At 52.1% G+C, this 17,677-nt stretch overlaps 1 protein-coding gene across 1 annotated transcript in view; it reads left to right on the forward strand.

Annotated features, from left to right (window-relative positions):
* The window catches only part of LOC306767481 (midasin-like), a 206,627-nt gene that overhangs the window by 6,815 nt on the left and 182,135 nt on the right, over window positions 1-17,677 (forward strand). The window contains 13 exon segments of the mRNA XM_079255512.1: window positions 1,253-1,367; window positions 4,000-4,184; window positions 5,815-5,896; window positions 5,975-6,070; window positions 6,159-6,271; window positions 7,022-7,130; window positions 7,133-7,172; window positions 7,263-7,323; window positions 13,408-13,619; window positions 13,701-13,804; window positions 13,878-14,022; window positions 14,107-14,203; window positions 14,412-14,525. Of these exon segments, the coding sequence (XP_079111638.1) occupies window positions 1,253-1,367; window positions 4,000-4,184; window positions 5,815-5,896; window positions 5,975-6,070; window positions 6,159-6,271; window positions 7,022-7,130; window positions 7,133-7,172; window positions 7,263-7,323; window positions 13,408-13,619; window positions 13,701-13,804; window positions 13,878-14,022; window positions 14,107-14,203; window positions 14,412-14,525 (1,473 nt within the window).

A 17,677-nucleotide genomic window follows, 5' to 3' on the forward strand; every position in this document is an offset into this window, starting at 1 on the left:
CTTAAGGGCTCCATTTCCAGACTTCATACACATACATCTCAGAAAATTACAATATCATGAAAAAGATGAATATTTTTCGTCCCTCATCTCAGAATGTGAAACCTATACATTATATAGATTCATTACATAGAGTGAAACATTTCAAACATTTATTTCTTGACATTTTGATAATTGTGGCTTTTAGAAATGAAAACCCAAAATGCAGTGTCCATTAGAATATTACATAAGATCAATGAAAAAAAGGATATTTTAAACAGAAATGTCAGGTTTCTGAACAGTATGATCATTTCCATGCCTCAGTACCTGGTTGGGTCTCCTGCATGAATTACTGCATGAACGCGGCGTGGCAATGGAAGCCACCAGCGTGTGGCGCTGTTCAGGTCTAATGGAAGCCCAGGTTGCTTTGATAGCAGCCTTCAGGTCGTCTACATAGTTGGGTCTGGTGTCTCTCATCTTCCTCCTGACAACACAGATCCTCTACGGGGTTCAGATCAGGTGGTCTGTTGGCCGATCCAGCACAGTAACACCGTGGTCATTGGAGCAGCTTTTGGTACCTTTGGCAGTGCAGGCAGGAGTCCTGCTGGGAAATGAAATCTGCATCTCCATAAAGCTTGTCAGCAGAAGGAATGTCTCTAAAATGTCCTGCTAGATGCTGTGTTGACTGTGACCTTCAGAACACCGTGGAGCATTCTGGGTTTTTGTTATCTATAAGCCACATTATCAATACTTCTAGAAAAAAATGTGAAACTCTATGTGTCATGAATCTATAAAACATTTGGGTTTCACATTCTGAAATAAGTGACAAACAATATTGAACTTTTTCATAATATTATAATTTATCTGAGATGTGCCTGTATATGTCTAGGAAATGATGAAATCCCTGGCAGGTGTGATCGTGCTGCAGCAATGCTAACACGTTAGCATGCCTGTCCTGACTCACATAATGCTACAGCTTTTAAAACACTCTCACAGGTCCTTACTGCAAATCATATGTATTATATACATGTAAAACAATAATCTGCCTCACAAAGCAGGTCCAGTCTGATCTGATTCTGTGTTAATAAAGAGCATCTTTACACCGAGCTTCAAGCGGTTTGCTCCTCTGAAATAAAAAGCTACATGCACCAGCTTGGTAGCGAGGCTTTGTAGACAGTGTCCTGTGAGTGAGTCCAACGTTTAGCGAGACGCAGACAGCAGAGTGATGAGCAGAGTCTGTGGTCGGTCAAGAGTGTGAGGGAGATTTGTGTTGCAGGATGTATTACAGCGCTGGAAGCTGGCACAAAGCACAAAACTCTCCTGCAGCCCTGCTGGATAAGTACTGGACCAAGCTGCAGATGAGCAACATGCCACGGGACGAGCTGAAGAAGGTAAGGATCTACATTTTTCTCACTGTTTTTGTCCCCCCGGGTGGGATTCAGCTGGGGATTGCAGTATTCTTCTGGACCGGTTCTGCTTCTTTTATCCAAACCAGAATTTGTTTGTGCACCATTTCCCAAACAAAGCGGACTTTCACCCCTTCACCCCAAACAAAGCAGAACGGATGAGGATTAGACTGATAACGCTCGTATTCGTAAACATTTGTGTTTGACATCATTTTCCTGAAGTCCTGGCAACCTGTTGGGGGCACACCCCTCATTTTGTCTGGTGGCAGGTGGAGGGGCTTCAAGACTGTTTAAAAGTATTTTTGGTTTGAAAATTATTCAAAATCAGTCAGGCAGGAATGGCTGGATGATGGGTGGGTGGGTGGATGGGTGGATGGATAAAAGATGGGTCGGTGGATGGATGGATGATGGGTGGATGATGGATGGATGATGGGTGGGTGGATGGATGGGTGGGTGGGTGGATGGATGGATGATGGATGGATGATGGGTGGGTGGATGGATGGGTGGGTGGGTGGATGGATGATGGATGGATGATGGATGGATGATGGATGGATGATGGGTGGGTGGATGGATGGGTGGGTGGGTGGATGGATGGATGATGGATGGATGATGGGTGGGTGGATGGATGGATGATGGATGGATGATGGGTGGGTGGATGGATGGGTGGGTGGGTGGATGGATGATGGATGGATGATGGGTGGATGATGGATGGATGATGGATGGATAATGGATGGATGATGGGTGGATGATGGATGGATGATGGATGGATGATGAATGGATGATGGGTGGATGATGGGTGGATGATGGATGGATGATGGATGGATGATGGATGATGAATGGATGATGGGTGGATGATGAATGGATGATGGGTGGATGATGGGTGGATGATGAATGGATGATGGATGGATGATGGATGGATGATGGATGATGAATGGATGATGGGTGGATAATGGGTGGATGATGGATTGATAATGGATGGATGATGAATGGATGATGGATGGATGATGGATGGATGATGGATGATGAATGGATGATGGGTGGATAATGGGTGGATGATGGATGGATGATGGATGGATGATGGATGATGGGTGGATGATGGGTGGATGATGGGTGGATGATGAATGGATGATGGATGGATGATGGATGATGAATGGATGATGGGTGGATGATGAATGGATGATGGGTGGATGATGGGTGGATGATGAATGGATGATGGGTGGATGATGAATGGATGATGGGTGGATGATGGGTGGATGATGGGTGGATAATGGATGGATGATGGGTGGATGATGGGTGGATGATGGATTGATAATGGATGGATGATGGGTGGATGATGAGTGGATGATGGGTGGATGATGGGTGGATGATGGGTGGATAATGGATGGATGATGGGTGGATGATGGATTGATAATGGATGGATGATGGGTGGATGATGAGTGGATGATGGGTGGATGATGGGTGGATGATGGATTGATAATGGATGGATGATGGGTGGATGATGAGTGGATGATGGGTGGATAATGGATGGATGATGGGTGGATGATGGGTGGATAATGGGTGGATGATGGGTGGATGATGGATTGATAATGGATGGATGATGGGTGGATGATGGGTGGATGATGGATTGATAATGGATGGATGATGGGTGGATGATGGATGGATGATGGGTGGATGATGGGTGGATGATGGATTGATAATGGATGGATGATGGGTGGATGATGAGTGGATGATGGGTGGATAATGGATGGATGATGGGTGGATGATGGGTGGATAATGGGTGGATGATGGGTGGATGATGGGTGGATGATGGGTGGATGATGGATGGATGATGGGTGGATGATGGGTGGATAATGGGTGGATGATGGGTGGATGATGGGTGGATGATGGGTGGATAATGGATGGATGATGGGTGGATGATGGGTGGATGATGGATTGATAATGGATGGATGATGGGTGGATGATGAGTGGATGATGGGTGGATAATGGATGGATGATGGGTGGATGATGAGTGGATGATGGGTGGATAATGGATGGATGATGGGTGGATGATGGGTGGATGATGAATGGATGATGGGTGGATGATGAGTGGATGATGGGTGGATAATGGATGGATGATGGGTGGATAATGGATGGATGATGGGTGGATGATGAGTGGATGATGGGTGGATAATGGATGGATGATGGGTGGATGATGGGTGGATGATGAATGGATGATGGGTGGATGATGGGTGGATGATGGATGGATAATGGATGGATGATGGGTGGATGATGGGTGGATGATGGGTGGATAATGGATGGATGATGGGTGGATGATGGATGGATGATGGATGGATAATGGATGGATGATGGGTGGATGATGGATGGATAATGGGTGGATGATGGATGGATGATGGGTGGATGATGGATGGATAATGGATGGATGATGGGTGGATGATGGATGGATAATGGATGGATGATGGGTGGATGATGGGTGGATGATGGATGGATGATGGGTGGATGATGGATGGATAATGGATGGATAATGGATGGATGATGGGTGGATGATGGGTGGATGATGGGTGGATGATGGGTGGGTGGATGCTGCATCACAATGACAGAGCTGCTTGTGTGTGTGTAGGTGCTCGTTAGCAGGTTTCCCATCCTGACGGCAGTGTCAGACCGACTGCTGGATATCTTCTGCCGGCTGACTGGAGAGAAACATTCCAACCCGGATACAAGCAGCCTCCAGACCCCCGATGACGACCAGCGACATGATGCTGGAGACAGAAGCACACTGCTGGAGGGGAGAGCTCTTTCCCTGAGGTGAGCCAGTTTTCTCTTCTCTCCAAAGGGGTCTGACTGGAGACCTCCTCTAGATGGGGAATGTAGCCCACAGCAGCGACGTAGCTCGGTCATCTATGAATGAGACGATTACTTGATCAATTATTACTGAAAGAGTGGAATGCTTCAGGAGCCTTATAGCAGAAACCAGGTGGCTGACCTGTTTCCACCGACTTGACGGTTTGTTTCAGCGGCACTTGCCACTGATACACAATGGCAAATACTGAGATAGATAGATAGATAGATAGATAGATAGATAGATAGATAGATAGATAGATATCCATCCATCCAAGATCATTCAGTTGTAAAGTGATAAACACCCAGGGCAGGCTATGCTTAAGAAAAAAGAAATCAACAACAGACCTTCTTATTATTACCAAAGTTACCGATGCATAAAGGGCAGCTGTCGTTAGCCCTTTATGGATCTCTGCCTCTCTTAAACTGAGTTTACACATCTGTGGTCGACTAGTTTTGTCTCAAGTCTGGTCCCAGATGTGTGGCAAAGGTTTGAATTTCAGATCTGAATTTGAATGAAGAGAACTGAAAGTGAACTGCAGGAAAATAAAGGAGGGAAACACGTTTTAAATTGCAAAGAGTCTATTATACTACAATGCACATAAAAAGTCCCCAAAGGTTATTAAAGCAATTATCCAAACAGGCATGTTCAGATTCAAACTGAACAATTCCTTTTCACATATAAAGGATTCAGATTTGCTCCCTAGTGGCACAAAGTTTATCCCATAAATTGGATTCCTCCCTTTCCTTCCTCTCTGCCTAACCCCACCAAAGCTAGCAGTATGAAGCTTAGTCTCTGTGAATGTAATTAGCATTTCACAGCCAATAGTTGATTGATTGGACTGCCCTCCCCGTGCTGTACTGGAATCAGAGATTCTCCAGGCAGCATGTTCCAGTTAGGTAGCTGCTCTTGTTTGGAGACATGGCGCTGCCTCTCCATCGCTACTACGTTGCGAAGAGACCTCTATTATAACTTTCCACCAATCAGAGACCTTAGACTGACGGTAACGTCCAATCAGGAGCAGCCAAAGATCAACAAGTGATGAGAAAAGCAGGAACATAATGATCCTCTATGGCTGGAATAAAGCCAAGAAGACGTTTGGGATGCAGCTGAGGTGGAGGTGCTGCAGTGAGGAGAGCAGGTAGATAGTAGCAGGAAGACATGGAAATGGGGAAAATATGGAAATAGTTTAGGTTGTGTGTTTGTTTAATTTAATCATTAGTTCATTTTCCCAACTGATTTGTCGGATTATGGGTCACGGGGTATCTGGAACCTATCCCAACAATCATAGGGTGAAAGGCAGGGTACCCCCTGGACATGTCACCAGGCCATCACAGGGTCAATACAGTGAGATAAAGAACGATTTGGACGTGTTTCAGACATGAGAATAATGTTCTCATGAGGAGAAAAGGCTTGCTCACTGTTGATCTGTGTGTTATGTTATGATGTCTACATGGAAACATCACGTCTGCATGCTGACTGGGAGTAAAAAAAGGCTTTTTACACAATGACCAATAATAGGAAAAAATGGCTTGAGATAGTGTAACACCCCCACGTTGACATTATCACAGTCATATTTTAACGTATCTTCCACAGGGACCTTCTGAAATGGTGCGAGCGAATCTGTGTCAACTTCGACAGCACATCATCTGCAACAGCACAGCAAGTCTTCCAAGAGGTTGGTTCTTTCTCCTGTCAGCAGATAAAATGACCTTTTTGCCACAGCGGTTGCTGTTACGCTGTTTTTCTCCTGAAGGCGCTGGACTGCTTCACCGCCATGCTGTCCTGTCCAGCCACTCGACTGCAAATGGCCGTGATCATAGGATCCAAACTCAACATCTCCAGAGAGAAGGTACCGGTGTCAACCTGTGTGGGTTTAACTGTGACGGAGACATCGGCCTCCATCATCATGATGAGTCATGTGTGTTGTGTTGGTGCAGGCGCAGCACTTCTGTCAGATGTATCAGCCCGGCATCTCTGTGACGGAGCTGCAGGCTTCGGTGGGCAGAGCCACTCTGTGTCGGAAGCAAACAGAGGCTGTGCAGCTGAGTGTGTAAGTGGGGCATCCCGCCCACCCATCCCACTTCACCCTGTTTACACCCTGGGCATCAGCTTGTTGCTGTGTCAACAGTCCCTCCGTGGCACGCCCCTGCTGGTTAATTGAATAAACATCAAATTGATTTGAACTACTGGGAAGTAAACAAACTCATCTAATGGTCTCAGCTGTCGGGACATCCAAATATTCCCATCGATCCTCCCAAACCCATTATAAATGGGTCATGACCTTTGTCCCGGAAAGGAAGCCAGCGTGTTAATGTTACTGAAAGGAGATGAGAGTGTAATAATAATGATAAAAATAATAAGCTTCTTGCATAAGTATGACACTTTGTTGATTTAATCCCGGCGTCCGGCTTCCTGTGCAGGATTCTGGTGCCGAGCACCAGAGAAATAATTTTCTGTCATTTCATTTCAAACATCAAAGAAACCTTGAATTTGATCACTTTGTACATCGGTTGTTGGTTTTAACCCTTCCTGTTCCTTTCCTACAGCTGAATTGTCTGTATTGTTTTTTGTGATTAAAACTTGTCCCATAATTGACTTTTTCCCTCTTCGTATTTCTCGTTGGTTAACAGTATTTAAATTCTTTAAAAGCAGTGAGTCTTTCTGTAGATTAATGTGTGTGTCTGAAACAGTGGTTTCAACCACTGGGGTTTATTGTAGTCAAAGTACTATAAGTGGTGAAGAACTGACTGAAAGCAGCAAATTGTGTGATCAGTAAATGTGTTTATTGTTGCCACTAAAGGGATAACATGACATTCGCTGCCACACGACCCTCCGCTGTTCTGCTGGAACAGCTGGCGGTGTGTGTGGCCAAAGGAGAGCCGGTTCTCCTGGTGGGAGAGACGGGAAACAGGAAAAAACCTCCACTGTGCAACACCTGGCCAGAGTTACAGGTGAGATCAGGGCGGACTGTGGGGACATTATATGCCTAAGAATACGTCCAACATCCTCAACATGTGCTGTTCCGTTCCTGTTTCATCCAGGACACAGGCTGCGGGTGGTGAACATGAACCAGCAGAGTGACACTGCCGACCTCCTCGGAGGGTAAGTGACACAGCAATCCTGGAAATAACAAGTTTCATTTTAAAACTGTTTAAAGTCAGATTTTCTTTCATCTAAAGTTTTGTCAATGTAGAACATGACGGCAAGAGTCCTACAATGGTTGAAAGATACAAGTTGGCATTGCGATGGGGGCAGGTCGGTATCGCGGCGGGCGCGGTCGGTATCGCGGGGGCCGCGGGTCGGCATCGCGGGGGGCGCGGTCGGTATCGCGGGTCGGCATCGCGGGGGGCGCGGGTCGGCATCGCGGGGGGCGCGGTCGGTATCGCGGGGGGCGCGGGTCGGCATCGCGGGGGCCGCGGGTCGGCATCGCGGGGGGCCGCGGGTCGGTATCGCGGGGGGCGCGGTCGGTATCGCGGGGGGCGCGGGTCGGCATCGCGGGTCGGCATCGCGGGGGGCGCGGGTCGGCATCGCGGGGGCCGCGGGGGCCGCGGGTCGGCATCGCGGGGGGGCGCGGGTCGGTATCGCGGGGGGCGCGGTCGGTATCGCGGGGGGGCGCGGGTCGGCATCGCGGGGGCCGCGGGTCGGCATCGCGGGGGGGCGCGGTCGGTATCGCGGGGGCCGCGGGTCGGCATCGCGGGGGGCGCGGTCGGCATCGCGGGGGGGCGCGGTCGGCATCGCGGGGGGCGCGGGGGCGCGGTCGGTATAGCGGGGGCAGGGGTTGTTATGGTGCGGGTCGTGGGTTGTTATGGTGCGGGTCGTGGGTTGTTATGGTGCGGGTCGTGGGTTGTTATGGTGCGGGTCGTGGGTTGTTACGGTCCGGGTCGTGGGTTGTTATGGTGCGGGTCGTGGGTTGTTATGGTGCGGGTCGTGGGTTGTTACGGTCCGGGTCGTGGGTTGTTATGGTGCGGGTCGTGGGTTGTTATGGTGCGGGTCGTGGGTTGTTATGGTGCGGGTCGTGGGTTGTTATGGTGCGGGTCGTGGGTTGTTATGGTGCGGGTCGTGGGTTGTTATGGTCCGGGTCGTGGGTTGTTATGGTCCGGGTCGTGGGTTGTTATGGTGCGGGTCGTGGGTTGTTATGGTGCGGGTCGTGGGTTGTTATGGTCCGGGTCGTGGGTTGTTACGGTGCGGGTCGTGGGTTGTTACGATGCGGGTCGTGGGTTGTTACGGTCCGGGTCGTGGGTTGTTACGGTGCGGGTCGTGGGTTGTTACGGTGCGGGTCGTGGGTTGTTACGGTGCGGGTCGTGGGTTGTTATGGTGCGGGTCGTGGGTTGTTATGGTGCGGGTCGTGGGTTGTTATGGTGCGGGTCGTGGGTTGTTATGGTGCGGGTCGTGGGTTGTTATGGTCCGGGTCGTGGGTTGTTATGGTCCGGGTCGTGGGTTGTTATGGTGCGGGTCGTGGGTTGTTATGGTGCGGGTCGTGGGTTGTTATGGTCCGGGTCGTGGGTTGTTACGGTCCGGGTCGTGGGTTGTTACGGTCCGGGTCGTGGGTTGTTATGGTGCGGGTCGTGGGTTGTTATGGTGCGGGTCGTGGGTTGTTATGGTCCGGGTCGTGGGTTGTTATGGTCCGGGTCGTGGGTTGTTATGGTGCGGGTCGTGGGTTGTTATGGTGCGGGTCGTGGGTTGTTATGGTGCGGGTCGTGGGTTGTTATGGTCCGGGTCGTGGGTTGTTATGGTCCGGGTCGTGGGTTGTTATGGTGCGGGTCGTGGGTTGTTATGGTGCGGGTCGTGGGTTGTTATGGTCCGGGTCGTGGGTTGTTACGGTCCGGGTCGTGGGTTGTTATGGTGCGGGTCGTGGGTTGTTACGGTCCGGGTCGTGGGTTGTTATGGTCCGGGTCGTGGGTTGTTATGGTCCGGGTCGTGGGTTGTTATGGTGCGGGTCGTGGGTTGTTACGGTCCGGGTCGTGGGTTGTTATGGTCCGGGTCGTGGGTTGTTATGGTCCGGGTCGTGGGTTGTTAAGGTCCGGGTCGTGGGTTGTTACGGTCCGGGTCGTGGGTTGTTATGGTCCGGGTCGTGGGTTGTTATGGTCCGGGTCGTGGGTTGTTATGGTCCGGGTCGTGGGTTGTTATGGTCCGGGTCGTGGGTTGTTAAGGTCCGGGTCGTGGGTTGTTATGGTCCGGGTCGTGGGTTGTTACGGTCCGGGTCGTGGGTTGTTACGGTCCGGGTCGTGGGTTGTTACGGTCCGGGTCGTGGGTTGTTAAGGTCCGGGTCGTGGGTTGTTATGGTCCGGGTCGTGGGTTGTTACGGTCCGGGTCGTGGGTTGTTACGGTGCGGGTCGTGGGTTGTTACGGTCCGGGTCGTGGGTTGTTACGGTCCGGGTCGTGGGTTGTTACGGTCCGGGTCGTGGGTTGTTATGGTGCGGGTCGTGGGTTGTTATGGTGCGGGTCGTGGGTTGTTATGGTCCGGGTCGTGGGTTGTTACGGTCCGGGTCGTGGGTTGTTATGGTCCGGGTCGTGGGTTGTTACGGTCCGGGTCGTGGGTTGTTACGGTCCGGGTCGTGGGTTGTTACGGTCCGGGTCGTGGGTTGTTACGGTCCGGGTCGTGGGTTGTTACGGTCCGGGTCGTGGGTTGTTATGGTGCGGGTCGTGGGTTGTTATGGTCCGGGTCGTGGGTTGTTATGGTCCGGGTCGTGGGTTGTTATGGTCCGGGTCGTGGGTTGTTATGGTCCGGGTCGTGGGTTGTTATGGTCCGGGTCGTGGGTTGTTATGGTCCGGGTCGTGGGTTGTTATGGTCCGGGTCGTGGGTTGTTATGGTCCGGGTCGTGGGTTGTTATGGTCCGGGTCGTGGGTTGTTATGGTCCGGGTCGTGGGTTGTTATGGTGCGGGTCGTGGGTTGTTATGGTCCGGGTCGTGGGTTGTTATGGTCCGGGTCGTGGGTTGTTATGGTCCGGGTCGTGGGTTGTTATGGTGCGGGTCGTGGGTTGTTATGGTGCGGGTCGTGGGTTGTTATGGTGCGGGTCGTGGGTTGTTATGGTGCGGGTCGTGGGTTGTTATGGTGCGGGTCGTGGGTTGTTATGGTCCGGGTCGTGGGTTGTTATGGTCCGGGTCGTGGGTTGTTATGGTGCGGGTCGTGGGTTGTTATGGTGCGGGTCGTGGGTTGTTATGGTCCGGGTCGTGGGTTGTTATGGTCCGGGTCGTGGGTTGTTATGGTCCGGGTCGTGGGTTGTTACGGTCCGGGTCGTGGGTTGTTATGGTCCGGGTCGTGGGTTGTTATGGTGCGGGTCGTGGGTTGTTATGGTCCGGGTCGTGGGTTGTTACGGTCCGGGTCGTGGGTTGTTACGGTCCGGGTCGTGGGTTGTTACGGTGCGGGTCGTGGGTTGTTACGGTGCGGGTCGTGGGTTGTTATGGTGCGGGTCGTGGGTTGTTATGGTCCGGGTCGTGGGTTGTTATGGTGCGGGTCGTGGGTTGTTATGGTGCGGGTCGTGGGTTGTTATGGTCCGGGTCGTGGGTTGTTATGGTCCGGGTCGTGGGTTGTTACGGTCCGGGTCGTGGGTTGTTACGGTCCGGGTCGTGGGTTGTTAAGGTCCGGGTCGTGGGTTGTTATGGTCCGGGTCGTGGGTTGTTACGGTCCGGGTCGTGGGTTGTTACGGTGCGGGTCGTGGGTTGTTACGGTCCGGGTCGTGGGTTGTTATGGTGCGGGTCGTGGGTTGTTATGGTGCGGGTCGTGGGTTGTTATGGTGCGGGTCGTGGGTTGTTATGGTGCGGGTCGTGGGTTGTTATGGTGCGGGTCGTGGGTTGTTATGGTGCGGGTCGTGGGTTGTTATGGTCCGGGTCGTGGGTTGTTACGGTCCGGGTCGTGGGTTGTTACGGTCCGGGTCGTGGGTTGTTACGGTCCGGGTCGTGGGTTGTTATGGTGCGGGTCGTGGGTTGTTATGGTGCGGGTCGTGGGTTGTTATGGTCCGGGTCGTGGGTTGTTACGGTCCGGGTCGTGGGTTGTTATGGTCCGGGTCGTGGGTTGTTATGGTGCGGGTCGTGGGTTGTTACGGTCCGGGTCGTGGGTTGTTACGGTCCGGGTCGTGGGTTGTTACGGTCCGGGTCGTGGGTTGTTACGGTCCGGGTCGTGGGTTGTTATGGTGCGGGTCGTGGGTTGTTATGGTCCGGGTCGTGGGTTGTTATGGTCCGGGTCGTGGGTTGTTATGGTCCGGGTCGTGGGTTGTTATGGTCCGGGTCGTGGGTTGTTATGGTCCGGGTCGTGGGTTGTTATGGTCCGGGTCGTGGGTTGTTATGGTCCGGGTCGTGGGTTGTTATGGTCCGGGTCGTGGGTTGTTATGGTCCGGGTCGTGGGTTGTTATGGTCCGGGTCGTGGGTTGTTATGGTGCGGGTCGTGGGTTGTTATGGTGCGGGTCGTGGGTTGTTATGGTCCGGGTCGTGGGTTGTTATGGTCCGGGTCGTGGGTTGTTATGGTCCGGGTCGTGGGTTGTTATGGTGCGGGTCGTGGGTTGTTATGGTGCGGGTCGTGGGTTGTTATGGTGCGGGTCGTGGGTTGTTATGGTGCGGGTCGTGGGTTGTTATGGTCCGGGTCGTGGGTTGTTATGGTCCGGGTCGTGGGTTGTTATGGTGCGGGTCGTGGGTTGTTATGGTGCGGGTCGTGGGTTGTTATGGTGCGGGTCGTGGGTTGTTATGGTCCGGGTCGTGGGTTGTTATGGTCCGGGTCGTGGGTTGTTACGGTCCGGGTCGTGGGTTGTTATGGTCCGGGTCGTGGGTTGTTATGGTGCGGGTCGTGGGTTGTTATGGTCCGGGTCGTGGGTTGTTACGGTCCGGGTCGTGGGTTGTTACGGTCCGGGTCGTGGGTTGTTACGGTGCGGGTCGTGGGTTGTTACGGTGCGGGTCGTGGGTTGTTACGGTGCGGGTCGTGGGTTGTTATGGTCCGGGTCGTGGGTTGTTATGGTGCGGGTCGTGGGTTGTTATGGTGCGGGTCGTGGGTTGTTATGGTCCGGGTCGTGGGTTGTTATGGTCCGGGTCGTGGGTTGTTATGGTCCGGGTCGTGGGTTGTTATGGTCCGGGTCGTGGGTTGTTATGGTGCGGGTCGTGGGTTGTTATGGTGCGGGTCGTGGGTTGTTATGGTGCGGGTCGTGGGTTGTTATGGTCCGGGTCGTGGGTTGTTATGGTGCGGGTCGTGGGTTGTTATGGTCCGGGTCGTGGGTTGTTATGGTGCGGGTCGTGGGTTGTTATGGTCCGGGTCGTGGGTTGTTATGGTCCGGGTCGTGGGTTGTTATGGTGCGGGTCGTGGGTTGTTATGGTCCGGGTCGTGGGTTGTTACGGTCCGGGTCGTGGGTTGTTACGGTGCGGGTCGTGGGTTGTTACGGTCCGGGTCGTGGGTTGTTATGGTGCGGGTCGTGGGTTGTTATGGTGCGGGTCGTGGGTTGTTATGGTGCGGGTCGTGGGTTGTTATGGTGCGGGTCGTGGGTTGTTATGGTGCGGGTCGTGGGTTGTTACGGTGCGGGTCGTGGGTTGTTACGGTCCGGGTCGTGGGTTGTTACGGTCCGGGTCGTGGGTTGTTACGGTCCGGGTCGTGGGTTGTTACGGTCCGGGTCGTGGGTTGTTACGGTCCGGGTCGTGGGTTGTTACGGTCCGGGTCGTGGGTTGTTACGGTCCGGGTCGTGGGTTGTTACGGTCCGGGTCGTGGGTTGTTATGGTCCGGGTCGTGGGTTGTTACGGTCCGGGTCGTGGGTTGTTACGGTCCGGGTCGTGGGTTGTTACGGTCCGGGTCGTGGGTTGTTACGGTCCGGGTCGTGGGTTGTTACGGTCCGGGTCGTGGGTTGTTACGGTCCGGGTCGTGGGTTGTTACGGTCCGGGTCGTGGGTTGTTACGGTCCGGGTCGTGGGTTGTTACGGTCCGGGTCGTGGGTTGTTATGGTGCGGGTCGTGGGTTGTTACGGTCCGGGTCGTGGGTTGTTACGGTCCGGGTCGTGGGTTGTTACGGTCCGGGTCGTGGGTTGTTACGGTCCGGGTCGTGGGTTGTTACGGTCCGGGTCGTGGGTTGTTACGGTCCGGGTCGTGGGTTGTTACGGTCCGGGTCGTGGGTTGTTACGGTCCGGGTCGTGGGTTGTTATGGTCCGGGTCGTGGGTTGGGGACGCGGCTCCGCTTCGCGCAGGACACTAGTTTTCATGATGCTGATGTTTTCTCCAGGTACAAGCCAGTAGACCACCGGCAGATCTTGCTCCCTCTACGGGAAGCTTTCGAAGACCTTTTCTCTCAGACCTACTCGAGAAAGCAGAACCTCACCTTCCTCGGTCACGTGCAGACATGTTTTCGGGGGAAACGTTGGCAGGATCTGCTGAAGCTCATGGACCATGTCTGCAAGTCTGCTCTGGCAAAGGAGGTGCAAGACAAATCAAATGGTAGTGTGCCTTAAAAGTAGAGGGAGATAAGTGGTGATTGTTTGCTGTGTGGTAGAGCCGTTTCTTCTTGTTTCTGTGCAGCTGCGTCTCTGCAGGAGCAGTGGGAAGTACTGGCATCCAAGCTCAATCAGACCCAGCAGCAGATCCGTGCTTGTGAGACAGCCATGGTCTTCGCTTTCGTGGAGGTAAAGGCTTGAATAAATGCACAGACAAACTCCAGCATCAGTAGATGAGAGCTGAGTTGTGTGTTGTCCAAAGGGAACGTTGGCTCAGGCCGTGAGGAAGGGACACTGGATCCTACTGGACGAGATCAACCTGGCAGCTGCAGAGACCCTCGAGTGTCTGAGTGGACTTCTGGAGGGCACGGCTGGATCTCTGGTGCTGCTAGATCGAGGAGACACTGGTGAGGACATGACGGGGATGTCATGACATCCTTGTGAATTCAAGATCCTGAGGAAAGTTATTGCTGTTGTATTTCTGATTCCAGAGCCCCTGGTTCGCCACCCAGACTTCCGACTCTTTGCCTGCATGAATCCAGCGACTGATGTGGGCAAAAGGAACCTTCCTCTGGGCCTCAGGAACAGGTGAGAACAGCCCAACATGAAGTCAGCACTCAACAATTTATCTAATGTTGGAAATCATTCATCTTCACAATGAGTATTCTCACTGAGAGTTCTAGGACCTGACTAATTCCTGAAACAAGACTCCAGATCTTCAATATGTTGTTATGGATGTCAGACAGGAGCGAAATGCAGCATGCTTTACGGTAACCTGTGTCCTCCCTTCCTCCAGGTTTACTGAGCTGTATATAGAGGAGCTAGAGACCGAAGGAGACCTGCGGATCCTGGTCTCAGACTACCTCAAATGCTTAAATCCACATCGCAACATCATCAGCGGTATCATAAGGTTTGTTTGTTTTTATGTTAAATTTCAGAACAGATGCAGACATACTAATGGACCATGACCTGAACTCAGCATGACATCAGCTTGACAGGGTTTGTTCTTCAGATGTTGGCAAAATACAATGTTTTCATATGATTCACTCTGAGGAGAGATGGTGGGAGACGCACTCACCTCCTCCTTCATCCACACCACCAAGGTCGGACCTCTTTTTCAGTACTGTGACAGATTGAACAAGGTGGAAACATTTTCCTCCATATTGACATGAAGCGTCACACACCTGCCGCAGGCCATGATGAGAATCCACTGTTCCACCTCATCACCATGAGAATCTCCCGTTCCACCTCATCACCATGAGAATCTCCCGTTCCACCTCATCACCATGAGAATCTCCCGTTCCACCTCATCACCATGAGAATCTCCCGTTCCACCTCATCATGATGAGAATCTCCTGTTCCACCTCATCATGATGAGAATCTCCCGTTCCACCTCATCATGATGAGAATCTCCCGTTCCACCTCATCATGATGAGAATCTCCCGTTCCACCTCATCACCATGACAATCTCCCGTTCCACCTCATCATGATGAGAATCTCCCGTTCCACCTCATCACCATGAGAATCTCCCGTTCCACCTCATCATGATGAGAATCTCCCGTTCCACCTCATCATGATGAGAATCTCCCGTTCCACCTCATCATGATGAGAATCTCCCGTTCCACCTCATCACCATGACAATCTCCCGTTCCACCTCATCATGATGAGAATCTCCCGTTCCACCTCATCACCATGACAATCTCCCGTTCCACCTCATCATGATGAGAATCTCCCGTTCCACCTCATCATGATGAGAATCTCCCGTTCCACCTCATCACCATGAGAATCTCCTGTTCCACCTCATCATGATGAGAATCTCCCGTTCCACCTCATCATGATGAGAATCTCCTGTTCCACCTCATCATGATGAGAATCTCCCGTTCCACCTCATCATGATGAGAATCTCCCGTTCCACCTCATCATGATGAGAATCTCCCGTTCCACCTCATCATGATGAGAATCTCCCGTTCCACCTCATCACCATGAGAATCTCCCGTTCCACCTCATCATGATGAGAATCTCCCGTTCCACCTCATCACCATGAGAATCTCCTGTTCCACCACATCATGATGAGAATCTCCCGTTCCACCTCATCATGATGAGAATCTCCCGTTCCACCTCATCATGATGAGAATCTCCCGTTCCACCTCATCATGATGAGAATCTCCCGTTCCACCTCATCACCATGAGAATCTCCCGTTCCACCTCATCATGATGAGAATCTCCCGTTCCACCTCATCACCATGAGAATCTCCCGTTCCACCTCATCATGATGAGAATCTCCCGTTCCACCTCATCACCATGAGAATCTCCCGTTCCACCTCATCACGATGAGAATCTCCCGTTCCACCTCATCATGATGAGAATCTCCCGTTCCACCTCATCACCATGAGAATCTCCCGTTCCACCTCATCATGATGAGAATCTCCCGTTCCACCTCATCACCATGAGAATCTCCCGTTCCACCTCATCACCATGAGAATCTCCCGTTCCACCTCATCATGATGAGAATCTCCCGTTCCACCTCATCATGATGAGAATCTCCCGTTCCACCTCATCATGATGAGAATCTCCTGTTCCACCTCATCATGATGAGAATCTCCCGTTCCACCTCATCACCATGAGAATCTCCCGTTCCACCTCATCACCATGAGAATCTCCCGTTCCACCTCATCACCATGAGAATCTCCCGTTCCACCTCATCACCATGAGAATCTCCCGTTCCACCTCATCACCATGAGAATCTCCCGTTCCACCTCATCACCATGAGAATCTCCCGTTCCACCTCATCACCATGAGAATCTCCCGTTCCACCTCATCACGATGAGAATCTCCCGTTCCACCTCATCATGATGAGAATCTCCCGTTCCATCTCATCACCATGACAATCTCCCGTTCCACCTCATCACCATGAGAATCTCCCGTTCCACCTCATCATGATGAGAATCTCCCGTTCCACCTCATCATGATGAGAATCTCCCGTTCCACCTCATCACCATGACAATCTCCCGTTCCACCTCATCATGATGAGAATCTCCCGTTCCACCTCATCACCATGAGAATCTCCCGTTCCACCTCATCATGATGAGAATCTCCCGTTCCACCTCATCATGATGAGAATCTCCCGTTCCACCTCATCATGATGAGAATCTCCCGTTCCACCTCATCATGATGAGAATCTCCCGTTCCACCTCATCACCATGAGAATCTCCCGTTCCACCTCATCATGATGAGAATCTCCCGTTCCACCTCATCACCATGACAATCTCCCGTTCCACCTCATCATGATGAGAATCTCCCGTTCCACCTCATCATGATGAGAATCTCCCGTTCCACCTCATCACCATGACAATCTCCCGTTCCACCTCATCATGATGAGAATCTCCCGTTCCACCTCATCACCATGAGAATCTCCCGTTCCACCTCATCATGATGAGAATCTCCCGTTCCACCTCATCATGATGAGAATCTCCCGTTCCACCTCATCACCATGAGAATCTCCCGTTCCACCTCATCATGATGAGAATCTCCCGTTCCACCTCATCACCATGAGAATCTCCTGTTCCACCTCATCATGATGAGAATCTCCCGTTCCACCTCATCATGATGAGAATCTCCCGTTCCACCTCATCATGATGAGAATCTCCCGTTCCACCTCATCACCATGAGAATCTCCCGTTCCACCTCATCATGATGAGAATCTCCCGTTCCACCTCATCACCATGAGAATCTCCCGTTCCACCTCATCATGATGAGAATCTCCCGTTCCACCTCATCATGATGAGAATCTCCCGTTCCACCTCATCATGATGAGAATCTCCCGTTCCACCTCATCACCATGAGAATCTCCCGTTCCACCTCATCATGATGAGAATCTCCCGTTCCACCTCATCATGATGAGAATCTCCCGTTCCACCTCATCATGATGAGAATCTCCCGTTACACCTCATCATGATGAGAATCTCCTGTTCCACCTCATCATGATGAGAATCTCCCGTTCCACCTCATCACCATGAGAATCTCCCGTTACACCTCATCATGATGAGAATCTCCCGTTCCACC

Source organism: Telmatherina bonti (assembly GCF_933228915.1).
Source record: "Telmatherina bonti genome assembly, chromosome: 16".
Classification (NCBI taxonomy): Eukaryota; Metazoa; Chordata; class Actinopteri; order Atheriniformes; family Telmatherinidae; genus Telmatherina; species Telmatherina bonti.